Source organism: Neofelis nebulosa, chromosome X (genome assembly GCF_028018385.1).
Source record: "Neofelis nebulosa isolate mNeoNeb1 chromosome X, mNeoNeb1.pri, whole genome shotgun sequence".
NCBI lineage: Eukaryota > Metazoa > Chordata > Mammalia > Carnivora > Felidae > Neofelis > Neofelis nebulosa.
Genome location: NC_080800.1, coordinates 43590818 through 43606286, shown reverse-complemented (window position 1 = coordinate 43606286; position 15469 = coordinate 43590818). Strand labels below are relative to the sequence as shown.

Sequence of the window (15469 nt, the reverse complement as noted above, 5' to 3'; positions counted from 1 at the left end):
GCACACATTTACATGGCACGTACTATGTCCTAAGTGCTTTGTATATATTAATCTTCAAAATGACCCTATAAGGTGAGTTCTATTATTATCCTCATTTTACAGAGGAGGAAACTGAGACACAGAGAGGGTAAGGGACTTGCCCCAGGTCTCACAGCTACCAAGTGATGGACCCATCAGAGTTGAACCCAAATCTGTATTTTTAACTATTCTACCATAGTGCCAGCCAAACTATCATTGTCACTATTGCTTGTCACTTTAGATGTTGCACATAACAAAAAATAAGTTGCAATTACTTATATGGAATACTCCCCTATTCACTAATGCTAAGAAAATTTGGTTTTACTCCAATGTCATTTTAAGCAGACCCGATTTTAGGGCCTGAGAGAACAAAATATATGATTAAGAAAATACGACAGGGGCAAAAAATATATATGACAGGGATACCTAGGTGGCTCAGTCCGTTAAGTGTCTGACTCTTGATTTGGTCCCAGTTATGATCTCACAGTACATGTGATTGAGCCCTGCATCGAGCTCCATTTGCTGAGAGCACAGAACCTGCTTGGGACTCTCTCTCTCCCTCTCTCTCTGCCCCTCCTGGCTCACACATTCTCACTCTATCATTCTCTCTCAAAATAAATAAACGTTAAAAAAGAAGAAACTATGACATTTTATTAAGAATTGGTATTCACTAGAACGTTTTTATTAGAAAATAAATCATTAACTACTAATGGTGTTTCCACTAAAGAGAAAAAACACAAGCTCTTTATGCATCATTAGGAACAAAACTTTAGATCCCCACCTTCACAAACTTCCAGCACCACCTTTTAATCATGAACCTAACAGCCCATAGGTGTCTCAAGCAAAAGAAGCCAAACCAAAGTTAGTACACTAACTCCCCACCATCCATCCCCATATGCTCTTCTCACATCTTCCCGAGGCTAGGTCCCCAGTCTCGGGGACTGGCACCACCCGCCGCAAGCACTCAAACTGGGTGTCAACCCAGGCCCTGTTCCCCCCACATCTGGTCACAGAACATTTGTAGAATTCACCCTGTGCTCTCTATCCTTGCTGCCCCCGCTTCTGCTCAGACTCCCAACTCCTTCCCTCAAGTGCTCTACCAGAAACCTCCCAACCAGCTCCCAACTAGCTCTTGGCTTTCTTTCTCTCCAGCTCCAACTCCACCTCAACACTGCAGCCAAAGTAATCTTTCTGAAACAAAATCTGATTATGTTACTTCCCTGTTTAGAATCTTTGTCTCCCGGATAAAGTGTAAAATCCTTCCTAGAACATACAAGGTCCTTTATTATCCGGCCTCCAACTACCTTCCCAGCTTCATCCGAGGTCGTGGCCCACACATCTCACACGAGGCAAACGGAGCAACTTGGAAGTTCCCAAACAGTGCTTCTCTGTCTGCCCAGAATGCAATTCTCTCATTCGCCCATCTGGCAAACTCCCACTCATTTTTTTTTTTTTAGACCAGGTCAAAACTCAGAATTCATCATGCCTTTCTCTGGGCTTCCATCACATTTTGCACCTCTCCCTATTCTAACACTTAATTCAACCTAATGCAATCATTTGTCTATATGTCTGCCTTTCCCATAAGAGAAAGAACCCTCTAGGGCTCTGTGTCTTATTCACCTCTGTATTATGTTTGTTGAATGAAAGAATACCTCACGATTTAAACAAGAATTGCCAAAAAAAATAAATAAATAAACAAGAATTGCCAAACTGCTCCTGATAAACGCCCAAAGCGAGTGATACAAGCCAATTCCCATTTCAACAAACATCTTCAAAGTAACAATCCTCATACATCAAAAATACATGTTGCATTTGTGTGCCTTCGTATTTGAAGCCATAACCAACAGGAGAAAGTTTTAACAGATACATTAGCAACCAACAAACCTACCTGATGAATACCTATAGCTATATAACTTCTTGCATTCGACTCCAAGTGGTTCTTAACCGTTTCTGGGTCACAGACCAGTCTGGGTAGTGTTTGTCTATCATTTCTTAAACCCACACTCCTTTTTGAAAAACATAAAAATCCCACACAGCCCCAGAAATTCTGATACTCCCCCAAGGACACGACCCTGAACCCCACCAAAAATAAAAAATAACTTTGCAGGTGGTAGGAATTCCTAGGTTCACAAGAGATGTAAATCCATCAGGTAAGACACCACCGTTGAGTTTTGCTCTTGGGTAGTTCAAACTATTAAAACGGGCATTTTCTTCCATCACCAAATATAAACACTATAACATTAAATATGCTTTAAAGTCTTTACGGGGAAGAAGAAGCCAGGGAGGTGCTGACATCTGTCTCCCCCACCATTGAGAACCTTATGATAAGGAATTTGCAAGAAACAAATAAAAAACACAACTATGAAAAAAAAAATCCTGTTTCCTCACACATAACCCCTACAAGCACATGTTCGAAAGAAGGGAGTTCTTTCAAAAGGCTTCTGGCATTACATTTTCTTGCTACCACCGTCCCCCTACCTCTCCACCCCTACTTTAAAACAGGTGAAACTTCTAGGTAGCAGCAACTTCTTTTTAATTTTATTTTTTATTTTTTAAAATTTACATCCAAATTAGTTAGCATATAGTGAAACAGTGATTTCAGGAGATCATTCCTTAATGCCCCTTACCCATTTAGCCCATCTGCCCTCCCACAACCCCTCCAGCAACCCTCAGTTTGTTCTCCATATTTATGAGTCTCTTCTGTTTTGTGCTCCTCCGTTTTTATATTATTTTTGTTTTGCTTCCCTTATGTTCACCTGATCTTCTTTTAAATTAATATACTTTTGTCTTTGTGGAGACAAAGGGTTAAAGAAAGGACTGGTTGGCTGCCTGCCACCGGCTTGGGGGGTTGGGTTGGGATGGAGGAAAAACCAGTTAGAGAAATAAGTTCTGATTTCTTACCCTGCCACATGGCCATCTTCAGCTTTTCTTCTCCCACGCTGGGGTCACACACTTGGTTTCCCAAAGCCCTCCAGTTTTATAAGAAGGCTTGAATGGGATGTAGACAGACCAGCCGCTGTGTGGCCTTGTTTTCTGCAAGAAGTTCAAGCCCTCAACCTAAAAATGTGAATAGCAAAATGAATATCTAAATGAAAAAAAAATTCAAATCTTTAAGAATTACCTCCTGTCCCTCTTTGAACCTCTCCTTCAAAGACATGCAGACATGGGTAGTGCCGAGTTTTTCCCAGCGAAGTACTGCTTTAGAAAGATAGAATGGTAAGATCCAGAGTTAGTTACTATTGCCACTGAGTGCTGTCCAATTCTGCGTGAATCACTGGATCTTCAGTAAATGGGTTTCAGAATCTCAAAGGATGCGTGGTTGGATGAGATAACCATTAAATGTCTTCCCTATATTCACATTCCACAGTTTGGGGAATGAAGAACAGCATAATATCCATTGCCCTCTCCTACCACCCACCCCAGCACCCAACTTGCCATTTAAAACTTAGTAGAAAGGAGAACAACTTTTGTAATATTTAAAGTTTTAAAATAGATCTTGTATAGGAATGGAGAAGCAAGCAAGCATAATAAAAAGTTAAGAGCAATGCCCTTTGGGTCGTGGTTCTTTCTCTCTGCTTCACTATACTTCCCCGCACTTTGCCAATGTCCTAAAAGAAGCATATATTGCTTTTATAATCAGGGGTAAGAAGAAGAAAAGAAAAAAAAATAAAAATAGAATACTAATTTAAGTACTACCAATTAATTCAGCTAATTCCTAAACTTAAAAAGTCAAATTCGGTCTTAGGGCAATACTATTTGCAAGGATATGAAAGGAGCTAGGAATCAGAGGGACAAAAACATAATGTCTGACTACTTCGTTTGATTCAGGGGCTTAATATATTAAACGCTGTGCTGCCCATTTAAACCAGTTCTTAATAAATTGGTCTTCCTTATTTAGCACCCAAGTCATCAGCTTTTTCTAAGCAAAAGACCTCAAGTTTTTGACTTGGTCAACATGAAAGTAGGTTGCTATTTCCATAGCTTTTACACAAGCAGCACCTCCACCTGCGAAATGAAAGCTCTAATGCATGCGTGAAGACTAACACGAACTTGAGAGTCATCATTTGGGTCTTCCTTGATGACTTTTGTTTAAGGAAAAGAGCGTAAATGTGGACACTAGCCCCAACAGCACCAATAGAGGGGGGGAACCAATGCGTTGGATAAGCAAAGGTTTGCGAAAGTCCAAGAAAACTTAGGAAGTCCCAAGTCCAAGGATGAATTCACCAGGAAAAAGCGCTCCGATGACTTGTCTAGAACCCTGGACAGTTTGTTTTGGTTTGCCCTTTTCTTTCTTTCTTTCTCTTTCTTTCTTTCTCTTTCTTTCTTTCTTTCTCTGTTTCTCTCTCTCTCTCTCTCTCTCTCTCTCTCTCTCTCTCTCTTATTTCGCGTTAAGTAGTGGTCCGCGCCTCGTGGGACCAGGAGAAATTTAACATCTCTGAAGTCAAACCCGGGTAGTTGCTAATAAATGTATGAAGTTTATGTAAAGCAGATTCTTACTGGCTTTTTATGCTCCACACTTCAGGATTTCCCTCACTTACTCGGGGTAGCTTACACTGACGTTATCACACGGGCACACGTACAATTTCGCTTAGCACTCCAGGAAACTGATTTGCTCTGAGATGTTAAGAAACGTAAACGTGCATCAATGTGAAGGTAAAGCTTTCCCCTTCAGGGTGAAGGCGCTCAAGCGCAAGCCTGGAATGTCTGGAGAGAACCAGCCACCCGCGCTAAGTGGGAAAAAGGAAAACTCGCCACAACGACTTTTCTGAGAGTCTGCAGTACACTTCGCTAAGACCCACACCAACCTGCGAGTCCAGAGCGGGAGGAAGAACAGCGGGGCCTCGAAAGAGCTTCACCAGCCAAAACCACTCTGCCCCAGTCCTGGAAAGGGGACGCCTGCAGCCAGCCTCCCCCCCCCCCCATTCAAAAGCGGGACGGGCTTGGCGCCGCTCCGCGAGAAAACTTCGCTGGGACAGCGCAAGGACCCTGGCTCAGAGAATAGGGCAGGGCTCCCGGGAAGATGCCGCCCTGCACTGGCTGGAACTAGCCGGTCTAACTCTTCCGAGTGCCAGGCGGCGGCGTCCGGGCAAGGGGAACCCCCCCTCTCCGGGGGACCGAGCCATCGGGGTAGCGCTTCCCCTGTGTCGCTGCGCCCACGGGGTGCTCCGCGGGTGGGTCGGGGGCCGGAGGCCCGCCAAGGACCTGTTGGGGAAGCGACAGCCCATCTCTCTTTACCTGTCGCCGAGGTCAGGGGCGGCGGAGCCCGTCTCGGCCGCCGGCGGGCCGAGCGCTCAGTCGGCTCTGGCGTCCAGTACACCAAGCCGAGCTAGCGCCCCACGTAGCCGGCAGAGCTTCATTCACAGCCCAGACGGGAGGAGGGGGAGCGGAGCGGGCGCGCGGCTCATGTGACAGGCGCCTCACAAGTATCGGCCAAACACAGCCAAAGTCTGCGCTTGCGCGCCCTACCCGGCCTTCTCCCGACACCTCGGCCCTGGCGGGGCGGGGGTGAGGCGAGGTGGGAAGGAGGCCGGGCGGAGAAAGCGACGTAGGAGGAGTTTCCGCGTGCGCAACCGCAGTAAGTCGGCCCTGCTCGCTGCCATATTTAATGAGGACTGGGCGGGCCCTAACCCCGTGTTGGGCGTGCCGATTGCTTTTGAAAAGGAAATGCTCCCATTATGCTTCACTGTTAATAACCTGGAGTACGATTCTTTGGGGTTTTGTCCTTAGAATGAAACTGTTTATGCCGAGCTTCTGGCCGACAGAATAGCTAGTAGTAATCTAATACTAATTACATTAGCTGACATATTTTGAGCCTCTAATTACGTGCCAGGCACTGTGCTAAGCCCTTAACTCACTTTCATCTCATTTAGTGCCCACAATAATCGCACTGGGGTACATACTATCATTCTACGCTTTAATTCATGAGAAAACAGACGCACAGACAGATTAGGTAACTTCTCTGAGCTCACATAACAGGAGTAGGAATAGTGATCAAATATAGTGATGCTTATAACAGTCTACTTGGGCCTCGTTGCAGCACTGGATAATCTACACGGCAGTTTTCCCTATGATCACCATTTTTTTTAAGTTTATTTATTTATTTTGCAGCACTGGATAATCTACATAGCAGTTTTCCCCATTATCACCATTTTTTAAAGTTTATTGTGAGAGAGAGAGAGAGTGCGTGAGCAGGGGAGGGGCAGAGAGAGAGAGAGAAGGAGGGAGGGGGAGAATCCCAAGCAGGCTCCCTGTGGCCAACGCAAGGCTTTGGATATCAAACTGTGACATCATGAACTGAGCCTAAATCAAGAGTCCCACACTTAACCAACTGAGCCGCCCAGGCGCCCCAGTATTATCTCACCATTTTAATAATTACTAAACAGAGGCTCGGAAAAGCAAAAATCATAGGTTTTAGTAAGTGGTAGAACTGAGAGTCCAAAATAGACCTTCCTGACGCCAAAGTGCTTACCGTAGAATTGGAAGAAATGGCCCCTCATTTTATAGAAGAGGAAATAGGCCAATGGAGTGCACTGACTTATTTAAGATGATCCTAATTAGTTATCAGCAGAACTGAGACCAGAATCCATGTAGTCAATCCAGGCAATCTAAAAGTCAGGCTTTTTGACCATTGCAATGAAGAAGGCCATGCACAAGAGAAACCATGGGACATCTAACCAAAAAAAAAAAAAAAAAAAAAACAATCATTACAGAATTTGAGGGAAGGGTGGAGTTTAAATAAATTTTAATGAAGGACTGTTTTCCGTAAGCTCAAAGCAGCACTGTGTGAAGGGGTCAACAACATCGAGTCTGGGCTGTGAAATGAACCCAGACACTGGTTTCCTTGGGAACCCAAAGTAAAAAATAGATGGTGGAATGTCGTGTCCAGATAGCCCTTATCCGAAGTTCTGCACCTGGATAGGAATTCCAGGCTGCTTCTTTGTTTCCAAGAACCTTATGTCCTCCACACAAATGCGGGATGTTTTATTCTCACTGGCATGATTTCAAGCAGCAAAGTCTCTGATAGTCTATGTTTGTAGAGAACAAAGTTTCTCAGGGAATAAAGAAAAGTGGTGGTCACTCAAAGGGAGTTGTTATCATTTTATAGCTGCAGCGTGTCTTTGAGAGAAATACTGTTCCCTGTTATATTTGCAGCTGGCGTTATCTGTGTCTGATACTCCAGCCTGATGAATGGCCAGATTTTTGCTTTCTCAGTCCAAGCTTATTTTTACTTTATCTGGTAACATTTAGTCCCTCCTTGCCTTCAGGCACTCATAGTGTAATGGGTGGGAGGGTGGGAGACAGCCACAAGTTAACTAGAAAAAATCCAAGGAAAGTTATGCGGACTCCTCTGATAAAGGTAAATCCAAGTGGAAATAATGCCTTGTGCAAAGGAAATCACCTATGAGGACTTAGTGTGAGTACTCCTGTGTGATTGAAGCTTACGGAAGGGAAGTGTATGGGGGATACAACCAGAAATTCACGCCGAATTTTGGAAGATCCTGAATGTCATACTGAGATTTGTCCTTCATTCAGAAAGTGATTGAGGCAGATGCTGCGGGCACAGGGGCAGAAGGGAGCCGGGCGTCCCGACGCCGGCCAGCAGCCGGGGTTGAACTAACAAAGAGCTTATCGCGCACCGAAGCCCCCCGGGAGCGGAAGCAACGCCGCCCCGCCGCCCCCGCCGGGCTACCCTCCCCAAGTTCAGGGCCGGCAGACGACTCGCACGCGGGGCCTGCAGCCAGGCCGGAGCCGGGTTCGCGGTCGGGATGCGGGAAACAGGGAAGATGGCGGCGTAGGAGGACGCTGGGCTCACCGCGCGTCCTGCTGATCACTTAGATTCCACCTACACCTGCCTAAAGAACCCAGAAAACCGCCAGAGGATTAGCAGAACGGAGTCTCCGGAGCCAAGCGCAGACGAGAGGCCCACGGAAGAGGGTAGGAAGGGCGGCGAGGCGGTGCGCGCTCCACGGACTGGCGGGAGGGAGCCGGGGCGGAGGGGCGGCTCGCCGGCCAAGCAGAGCCCCCGAGTCGGGCTGGCAAAAGCGGAGGGGCCGGACGGACTGTGTTCCGACAGCAAGCGCGACTTAGCGTCTGGGAGGTCAGAAGTTAACAGCTCTGCTCAGAAAGCGGGAAGGCTGGAGGACAAAGGGAGGGAGAGCTGCTGAGCCCCCGGACGGCAGAGCTCAGCTTGGCGGGGAACAAAGGCGCTCGCCAGCGCCATCTCCCCCGCCCATCCCCCAGCCAAAATCCCAAAGAGAACCAGTTCCTGCCAGGGAACTTGCTCGCTCCGCGCAAACACCCAACTCTGTGCTTCTGCGGAGCCAAACCTCCGGCAGCGGATCTGACTCCCTCCCGCTGCCACAGGGCCCCTCCTGAAGTGGATCACCTAAGGAGAAGCGAGCTAAGCCTGCCCCTCCCGCCCCCGTGCACCTTGCCTACCCACCCCAGCTAATACGCCAGCTCCCCAGCACCACAAGCCTGGCAGTGTGCAAGTAGACCAGACGGGCCACACCACCCCACAGTGAATCCCGCCCCTAGGAGAGGGGAAGAGAAGGCACTCACCAGTCTGACTGTGGCCCCAGCGGTGGGCTGGGGGCAGACATCAGGTCGGACTGCGGCCCCGCCCACCAACTCCAGTTATACACCACAGCACGGGGGAAGTGCCCTGCGGGTCCTCACCACTCCAGGGACTGTCCAAAATGACCAAACGGAAGAATTCCCCTCAGAAGAATCTCCAGGAAATAACAACAGCTAATGAACTGATCAAAAAGGATTTAAATAATATAACAGAAAGTGAATTTAGAATAATAGTCATAAAATTAATCGCTGGGCTTGAAAACAGTATACAGGACAGCAGAGAATCTCTTGCTACAGAGATCAAGGGACTAAGGAACAGTCACGAGGAGCTGAAAAACGCTTTAAACGAAATGCAAAACAAAATGGAAACCACCACGGCTCGGATTGAAGAGGCAGAGGAGAGAATAGGTGAACTAGAAGATAAAGTTATGGAGAAAGAGGAAGCTGAAAGAAAGAGAGATAAAAAAATCCAGGAGTATGAGGGGAAAATTAGAGAACTAAGTGATACACTAAAAAGAAATAATATACGCATAATTGGTATCCCAGAGGAGGAAGAGAGAGGGAAAGGTGCTGAAGGGGTACTTGAAGAAATTATAGCTGAGAACTTCCCTGAACTGGGGAAGGAAAAAGGCATTGAAATCCAAGAGGCACAGAGAACTCCCTTCAGACGTAACTTGAATCGATCTTCTGCACGACATATCATAGTGAAACTGGCAAAATACAAGGATAAAGAGAAAATTCTGAAAGCAGCAAGGGATAAACGTGCCCTCACATATAAAGGGAGACCTATAAGACTCGTGACTGATCTCTCCTTTGAAACTTGGCAGGCCAGAAAGGCTTGGCACGATATCTTCAGTGTGCTAAACAGAAAAAATATGCAGCCGAGAATCCTTTATCCAGCAAGTCTGTCATTTAGAATAGAAGGAGAGATAAAGGTCTTCCCAAACAAACAAAAACTGAAGGAATTTGTCACCACGAAACCAGCCCTACAAGAGATCCTAAGGGGGATCCTGTGAGACAAAGTACCAGAGACATCACTACAAGCATAAAACATACAGACATCACAATGACTCTAAACCCGTATCTTTCTATAATAACACTGAATGTAAATGGATTAAATGCGCCAACCAAAAGACATAGGGTATCAGAATGGATAAAAAAACAAGACCCATCTATTTGCTGTCTACAAGAGACTCATTTTAGATCTGAGGACACCTTTAGATTGAGAGTGAGGGGATGGAGAACTATTTATCATGCTACTGGAAGCCAAAAGAAAGCTGGAGTAGCCATACTTATATCAGACAAACTAGACTTTAAATTAAAGGCTGTAACAAGAGATGAAGAAGGGCATTATATAATAATTACAGGGTCTATCCATCAGGAAGAGCTAACAATTATAAATGTCTATGCGCCAAATACCGGAGCCCCCAGATATATAAAACAGTTACTCATAAACATAAGCAACCTTATTGATAAGAATGTGGTCATTGCAGGGGACTTTAACACACCACTTACAGAAATGGATAGATCATCTAGACACACAGTCAATAAAGAAACAAGGGCCCTGAATGATACATTGGATCAGATGGACTTGACAGATATATTTAGAACTCTGCATCCCAAAGCAACAGAATATACTTTCTTCTCGAGTGCACATGGAACATTCTCCAAGATAGATCATATACTGGGTCACAAAACAGCCCTTCATAAGTTTACAAGAATTGAAATTATACCATGCATACTTTCAGACCACAATGCTATGAAGCTTGAAATCAACCACAGGAAAAAGTCTGGAAAACCTCCAAAAGCGTGGAGGTTAAAGAACACCCTACTAACGAATGAGTGGGTCAACCAGGCAATTAGAGAAGAAATTAAAAAATATATGGAAACAAACGAAAATGAAAATACAACAATCCAAACGCTTTGGGACGCAGCGAAGGCAGTCCTGAGAGGGAAATACATTGCAATCCAGGCCTATCTCAAGAAACAAGAAAAATCCCAAATACAAAATCTAACAGCACACCTAAAGGAAATAGAAGCAGAACAGCAAAGGCAGCCTAAACCCAGCAGAAGAAGAGAAATCATAAAGATCAGAGCAGAAATAAACAATATAGAATCTAAAAAAACTGTAGAGCAGATCAACGAAACCAAGAGTTGGTTTTTTGAAAAAATAAACAAAATTGACAAACCTCTAGCCAGGCTTCTCAAAAAGAAAAGGGAGATGACCCAAATAGATAAAATCATGAATGAAAATGGAATGATTACAACCAATCCCTCAGAGATACAAACAATTATCAGGGAATACTATGAAAAATTATATGCCAACAAATTGGACAACCTTGAAGAAATGGACAAATTCCTAAACACCCACACTCTTCCAAAACTCAATCAGGAGGAAATAGAAAGCTTGAACAGACCCATAACCAGCGAAGAAATTGAATCGGTTATCAAAAATCTCCCAACAAATAAGAGTCCAGGACCAGATGGCTTCCCAGGGGAGTTCTACCAGACGTTTAAAGCAGAGATAATACCTATCCTTCTCAAGCTATTCCAAGAAATAGAAAGGGAAGGAAAACTTCCAGACTCATTCTATGAAGCCAGTATTACTTTGATTCCTAAACCAGACAGAGACCCAGTAAAAAAAGAGAACTACAGGCCAATATCCCTGATGAATATGGATGCAAAAATTCTCAATAAGATACTAGCAAATCGAATTCAACAGCATATAAAAAGAATTATTCACCATGATCAAGTGGGATTCATTCCTGGGATGCAGGGCTGGTTCAACATTCGCAAATCGATCAACGTGATACATCACATTAACAAAAAAAAAGAGAAGAACCATATGATCCTGTCAATCGATGCAGAAAAGGCCTTTGACAAAATCCAGCACCCTTTCTTAATAAAAACCCTTGAGAAAGTCGGGATAGAAGGAACATACTTAAAGATCATAAAAGCCATTTATGAAAAGCCCACAGCTAACATCATCCTCAATGGGGAAAAACTGAGAGCTTTTTCCCTGAGATCAGGAACACGACAGGGATGCCCACTCTCACCGCTGCTGTTTAATATAGTGCTGGAAGTTCTAGCATCAGCAATCAGACAACAAAAGGAAATCAAAGGCATCCAAATTGGCAAAGATGAAGTCAAGCTTTCGCTTTTTGCAGATGACATGATATTATACATGGAAAATCCGATAGACTCCACCAAAAGTCTGCTAGAACTGATACATGAATTCAGCAAAGTTGCCGGATACAAAATCAATGTACAGAAATCAGTTGCATTCTTATACACTAACAATGAAGCAACAGAAAGACAAATAAAGAAACTGATCCCATTCACAATTGCACCAAGAAGCATAAAATACCTAGGAATAAATCTAACCAAAGATGTAAAAGATCTGTATGCTGAAAACTATAGAAAGCTTATGCAGGTAATTGAAGAAGATATAAAGAAATGGAAAGACATTCCCTGCTCATGGATTGGAAGAATAAATATTGTCAAAATGTCAATACTACCCAAAGCTATCTACACATTCAATGCAATCCCAATCAAAATTGCACCAGCATTCTTCTCGAAACTAGAACAAGCAATCCTAAAATTCATATGGAACCACAAAAGGCCCCGAATAGCCAAAGTAATTTTGAAGAAGAAGACCAAAGCAGGAGGCATCACAATCCCAGACTTTAGCCTCTACTACAAAGCTGTCATCATCAAGACAGCATGGTATTGGCATAAAAACAGACACATAGACCAATGGAATCGAATAGAAACCCCAGAATTAGACCCACAAACGTATGGCCAACTCATTTTTGACAAAGCAGGAAAGAACATCCAATGGAAAAAAGACAGTCTCTTTAACAAATGGTGCTGGGAGAACTGGACAGCAACATGCAGAAGGTTGAAACTAGACCACTTTCTCACACCATTCACAAAAATAAACTCAAAATGGATAAAGGACCTGAATGTGAGACAGGAAACCATCAAAACCTTAGAGGAGAAAGCAGGAAAAGACCTCTCTGACCTCAGCCATAGCAATCTCTTACTCGGCACATCCCCAAAGGCAAGGGAATTAAAAGCAAAAGTGAATTACTGGGACCTTATGAAGATAAAAAGCTTCTGCACAGCAAAGGAAACAACCAACAAAACTAAAAGGCAACCAACGGAATGGGAAAAGATATTTGCAAATGACACATCGGACAAAGGGCTAGTATCCAAAATCTATAAAGAGCTCATCAAACTCCACACCCGAAAAACAAATAACCTAGTGAAGAAATGGGCAGAAAACATGAATAGACACTTCTCTAAAGAAGACATCTGGATGGCCAACAGGCACATGAAAAGATGTTCAACGTCGCTCCTCATCAGGGAAATACAAATCAAAACCACACTCAGATACCACCTCACGCCAGTCAGAGTGGCCAAAATGAAGAAATCAGGAGACTATAGATGCTGGAGAGGATGTGGAGAAACGGGAACCCTCTTGCACTGTTGGTGGGAATGCAAATTGGTGCAGCCGCTCTGGAAAGCAGTGTGGAGGTTCCTCAGAAAATTAAAAATAGACCTACCCTATGACCCAGCAATAGCACTGCTAGGAATTTATCCAAGGGATACAGGAGTACTGATGCATAGGGGCACTTGTACCCCAATGTTTATAGCAGCACTCTCAACAATCGCCAAATTATGGAAAGAGCCTAAATGTCCATCAACTGACGAATGGATAAAGAAATTGTGGTTTATATACACAATGGAATACTACGTGGCAATGAGAAAGAATGAAATATGGCCTTTTGTAGCAACGTGGATGGAACTGGAGAGTGTGATGCTAAGTGAAATAAGCCATACAGAGAAAGACAGATACCATATGGTTTCACTCTTATGTGGATCCTGAGAAACGTAACAGAAACCCATGGGGGAGGGGAAGGGAAAAAAAAAAAAAAAGAGGTTAGAGTGGGAGAGAGCCAAAGCATAAGAGACTGTTAAAAACTGAGAACAAACTGAGGGTTGATGGGGGGTGGGAGGGAGGGCAGGGTGGGTGATGGGTATTGAGGAGGGCACCTTTTGGGATGAGCACTGGGTGTTGTATGGAAACCAATTTGACAGTAAATTTCATATATTAAAAAATAAATAAATAAATAAATTAAAAAAAAAAAAAAAAAAAAAAAAAAGGAAAAAAAAAAAAAAAAAAAAGAAAGTGATTGAAAAAGTATTAAGGTTTTTGAGCAAGGGAACCCCGTTATTGGAACTCCTCTTTAAAAGGGTGAACCTGGGGTGGGGTTCCTGGGTGGCTCAGTCGATTAAGCATCCGACTTTGGCTCAGGTCATGATCTGTTTGTGGGTCCAAGCCCCACATCGGGCTCTGTGCTGACAACTCAGAGCCTGGAGCCTGCTTCGAATTCTGTCTCCCTCTCTCTCTGCCCCTCCCCCGCTCCCACTCGCTCTCTCGCTCTCCCTCAAAAATAAATAAACATTAAAAAATTGTAATGGGGTGATTATTCAGAGAAATGTTCATTATTGTTTTTGTCATTGCAGGATAGAAGAAACCAGAGTTTATTTGCAGGTTTAGCAGGAAGAGCCCCTGGTGAAACAGAAATTGAAGAGACAAAAGGAGGGGATAGATAGATAATGGAGTAAAATACATGGGATATAGAAATGAAATGCAAAAGAGAAGCTAACCTTGGAAAAGATGTATTTTCCTCTGAGACCATAAAAAGAGAGGTTGAGGGATAGCAATCTGGTTGGAAGCAGACTTGTCATGAAGCTACCTTAGAACATAAATTTATTTGGGAGAGCTTGAGCAAGAGTGATAATTACGTTGGAGTTGGAGAAGGCTGCAGTACATGCATATTACCACTTGGTGTCGCCACTGGCCGCCGACAGGTTGGAGGGCTCCCACTGGGGACTTTAGGAGCACATTTCAAAAAAAGAATATTTCACCTTTTGTGAAATGCAAAACAAAATAGTAATAGCAGTGGGCCCTGGACCCAGACTTCCTGAGCTCAGAACTAACCAGACTCAGACACTTAATAGCTGTGTCATCTCGTTCAAATTACCTAATTTCACTCTGCTGTGGGTTTCTTACTTGTAAAATGGGATAATAGGGTAAAATGTACTCAAAGATGCAAAATAGAGAAGATTAACACTCAGTAAATGTCAGCTAGTATTACTATTGATGATGATAATGATGAATTCTCTTTCAGCCTTTGGATCCCCGAGTTTTGCAGGAGCTATTCACGTGGTGAGTAATAAATGCCTATACAGTACCTTGCCGAGTGAAGTGGTTAGAATGTGGTGCTCATGAAGCAAAGTTAATAATTTAGTCAAGAGTTATAGATTCTGGGGCACCTAGGTGGCTCAGTCAGTTAAGCATCCGACTCTTGATTTCGGCTCAGGTCATGATCTCACAGTTGTGCAATCAAGCCCTGCGTCAGGCTCTGCACTGCCAGTGCCCTGCTTAGGATTCTCTCTATCCCTCTCTCTCTGCTCCTCTTCCCCCCACTCTCAAAGTAAATAGCTAAACACCTTTTTTAAAAAAGTTACAGATTCTGTTAACTCTGTGTTCTCTTACCCTTATCCTTAGCCAGGCGTCCTACAAGTGTGTGTACATGGTCACAAGCGAATCTGGCCAAAAGAGTGTAGATAAATCAACATAAATACGTCCTCTGCTTTCCGCCACCCCCCCCCCCTTGCGTGGAAGAAATTGAAAAAAAATGTTCCCACCCTACCTCCCACAATGGTCAACAGACTTTTGATCAAAAGCCATTTCAGGTCTTATAAAGCAAAGAGTAAACACAATGTGCTCTTAAAAGTTAACTATAACGAAAGAATAAAACTGTAAACTTCTCTATATAATAAAAGGTAGCACTTGAATGTG

General features: G+C 43.9%; 1 protein-coding gene across 3 annotated transcripts in view; it reads right to left on the bottom strand.

Annotated features, from left to right (window-relative positions):
• CLCN5 (chloride voltage-gated channel 5) overlaps positions 1 to 5509 on the bottom strand; it is a 181952-nt gene extending 176443 nt beyond the window's left edge. Inside the window, exons 1-3 of one of the 3 annotated variants that reach the window (XM_058714458.1) lie at positions 5254 to 5509; positions 4557 to 4632; positions 2920 to 3075 (exon numbers count right to left, since the gene is read on the bottom strand). In XM_058714458.1, the coding sequence (XP_058570441.1) occupies positions 2920 to 2935 (16 nt within the window). In that variant the 5' untranslated portion in view covers positions 2936 to 3075; positions 4557 to 4632; positions 5254 to 5509. The remainder of the gene's footprint in view (positions 1 to 2919; positions 3076 to 4556; positions 4633 to 5253) is intronic. The other 2 variants (XM_058714457.1, XM_058714460.1) reach the window with 2 other exon arrangements.
• Between the last annotated feature and the right edge of the window lie 9960 nt (positions 5510 to 15469).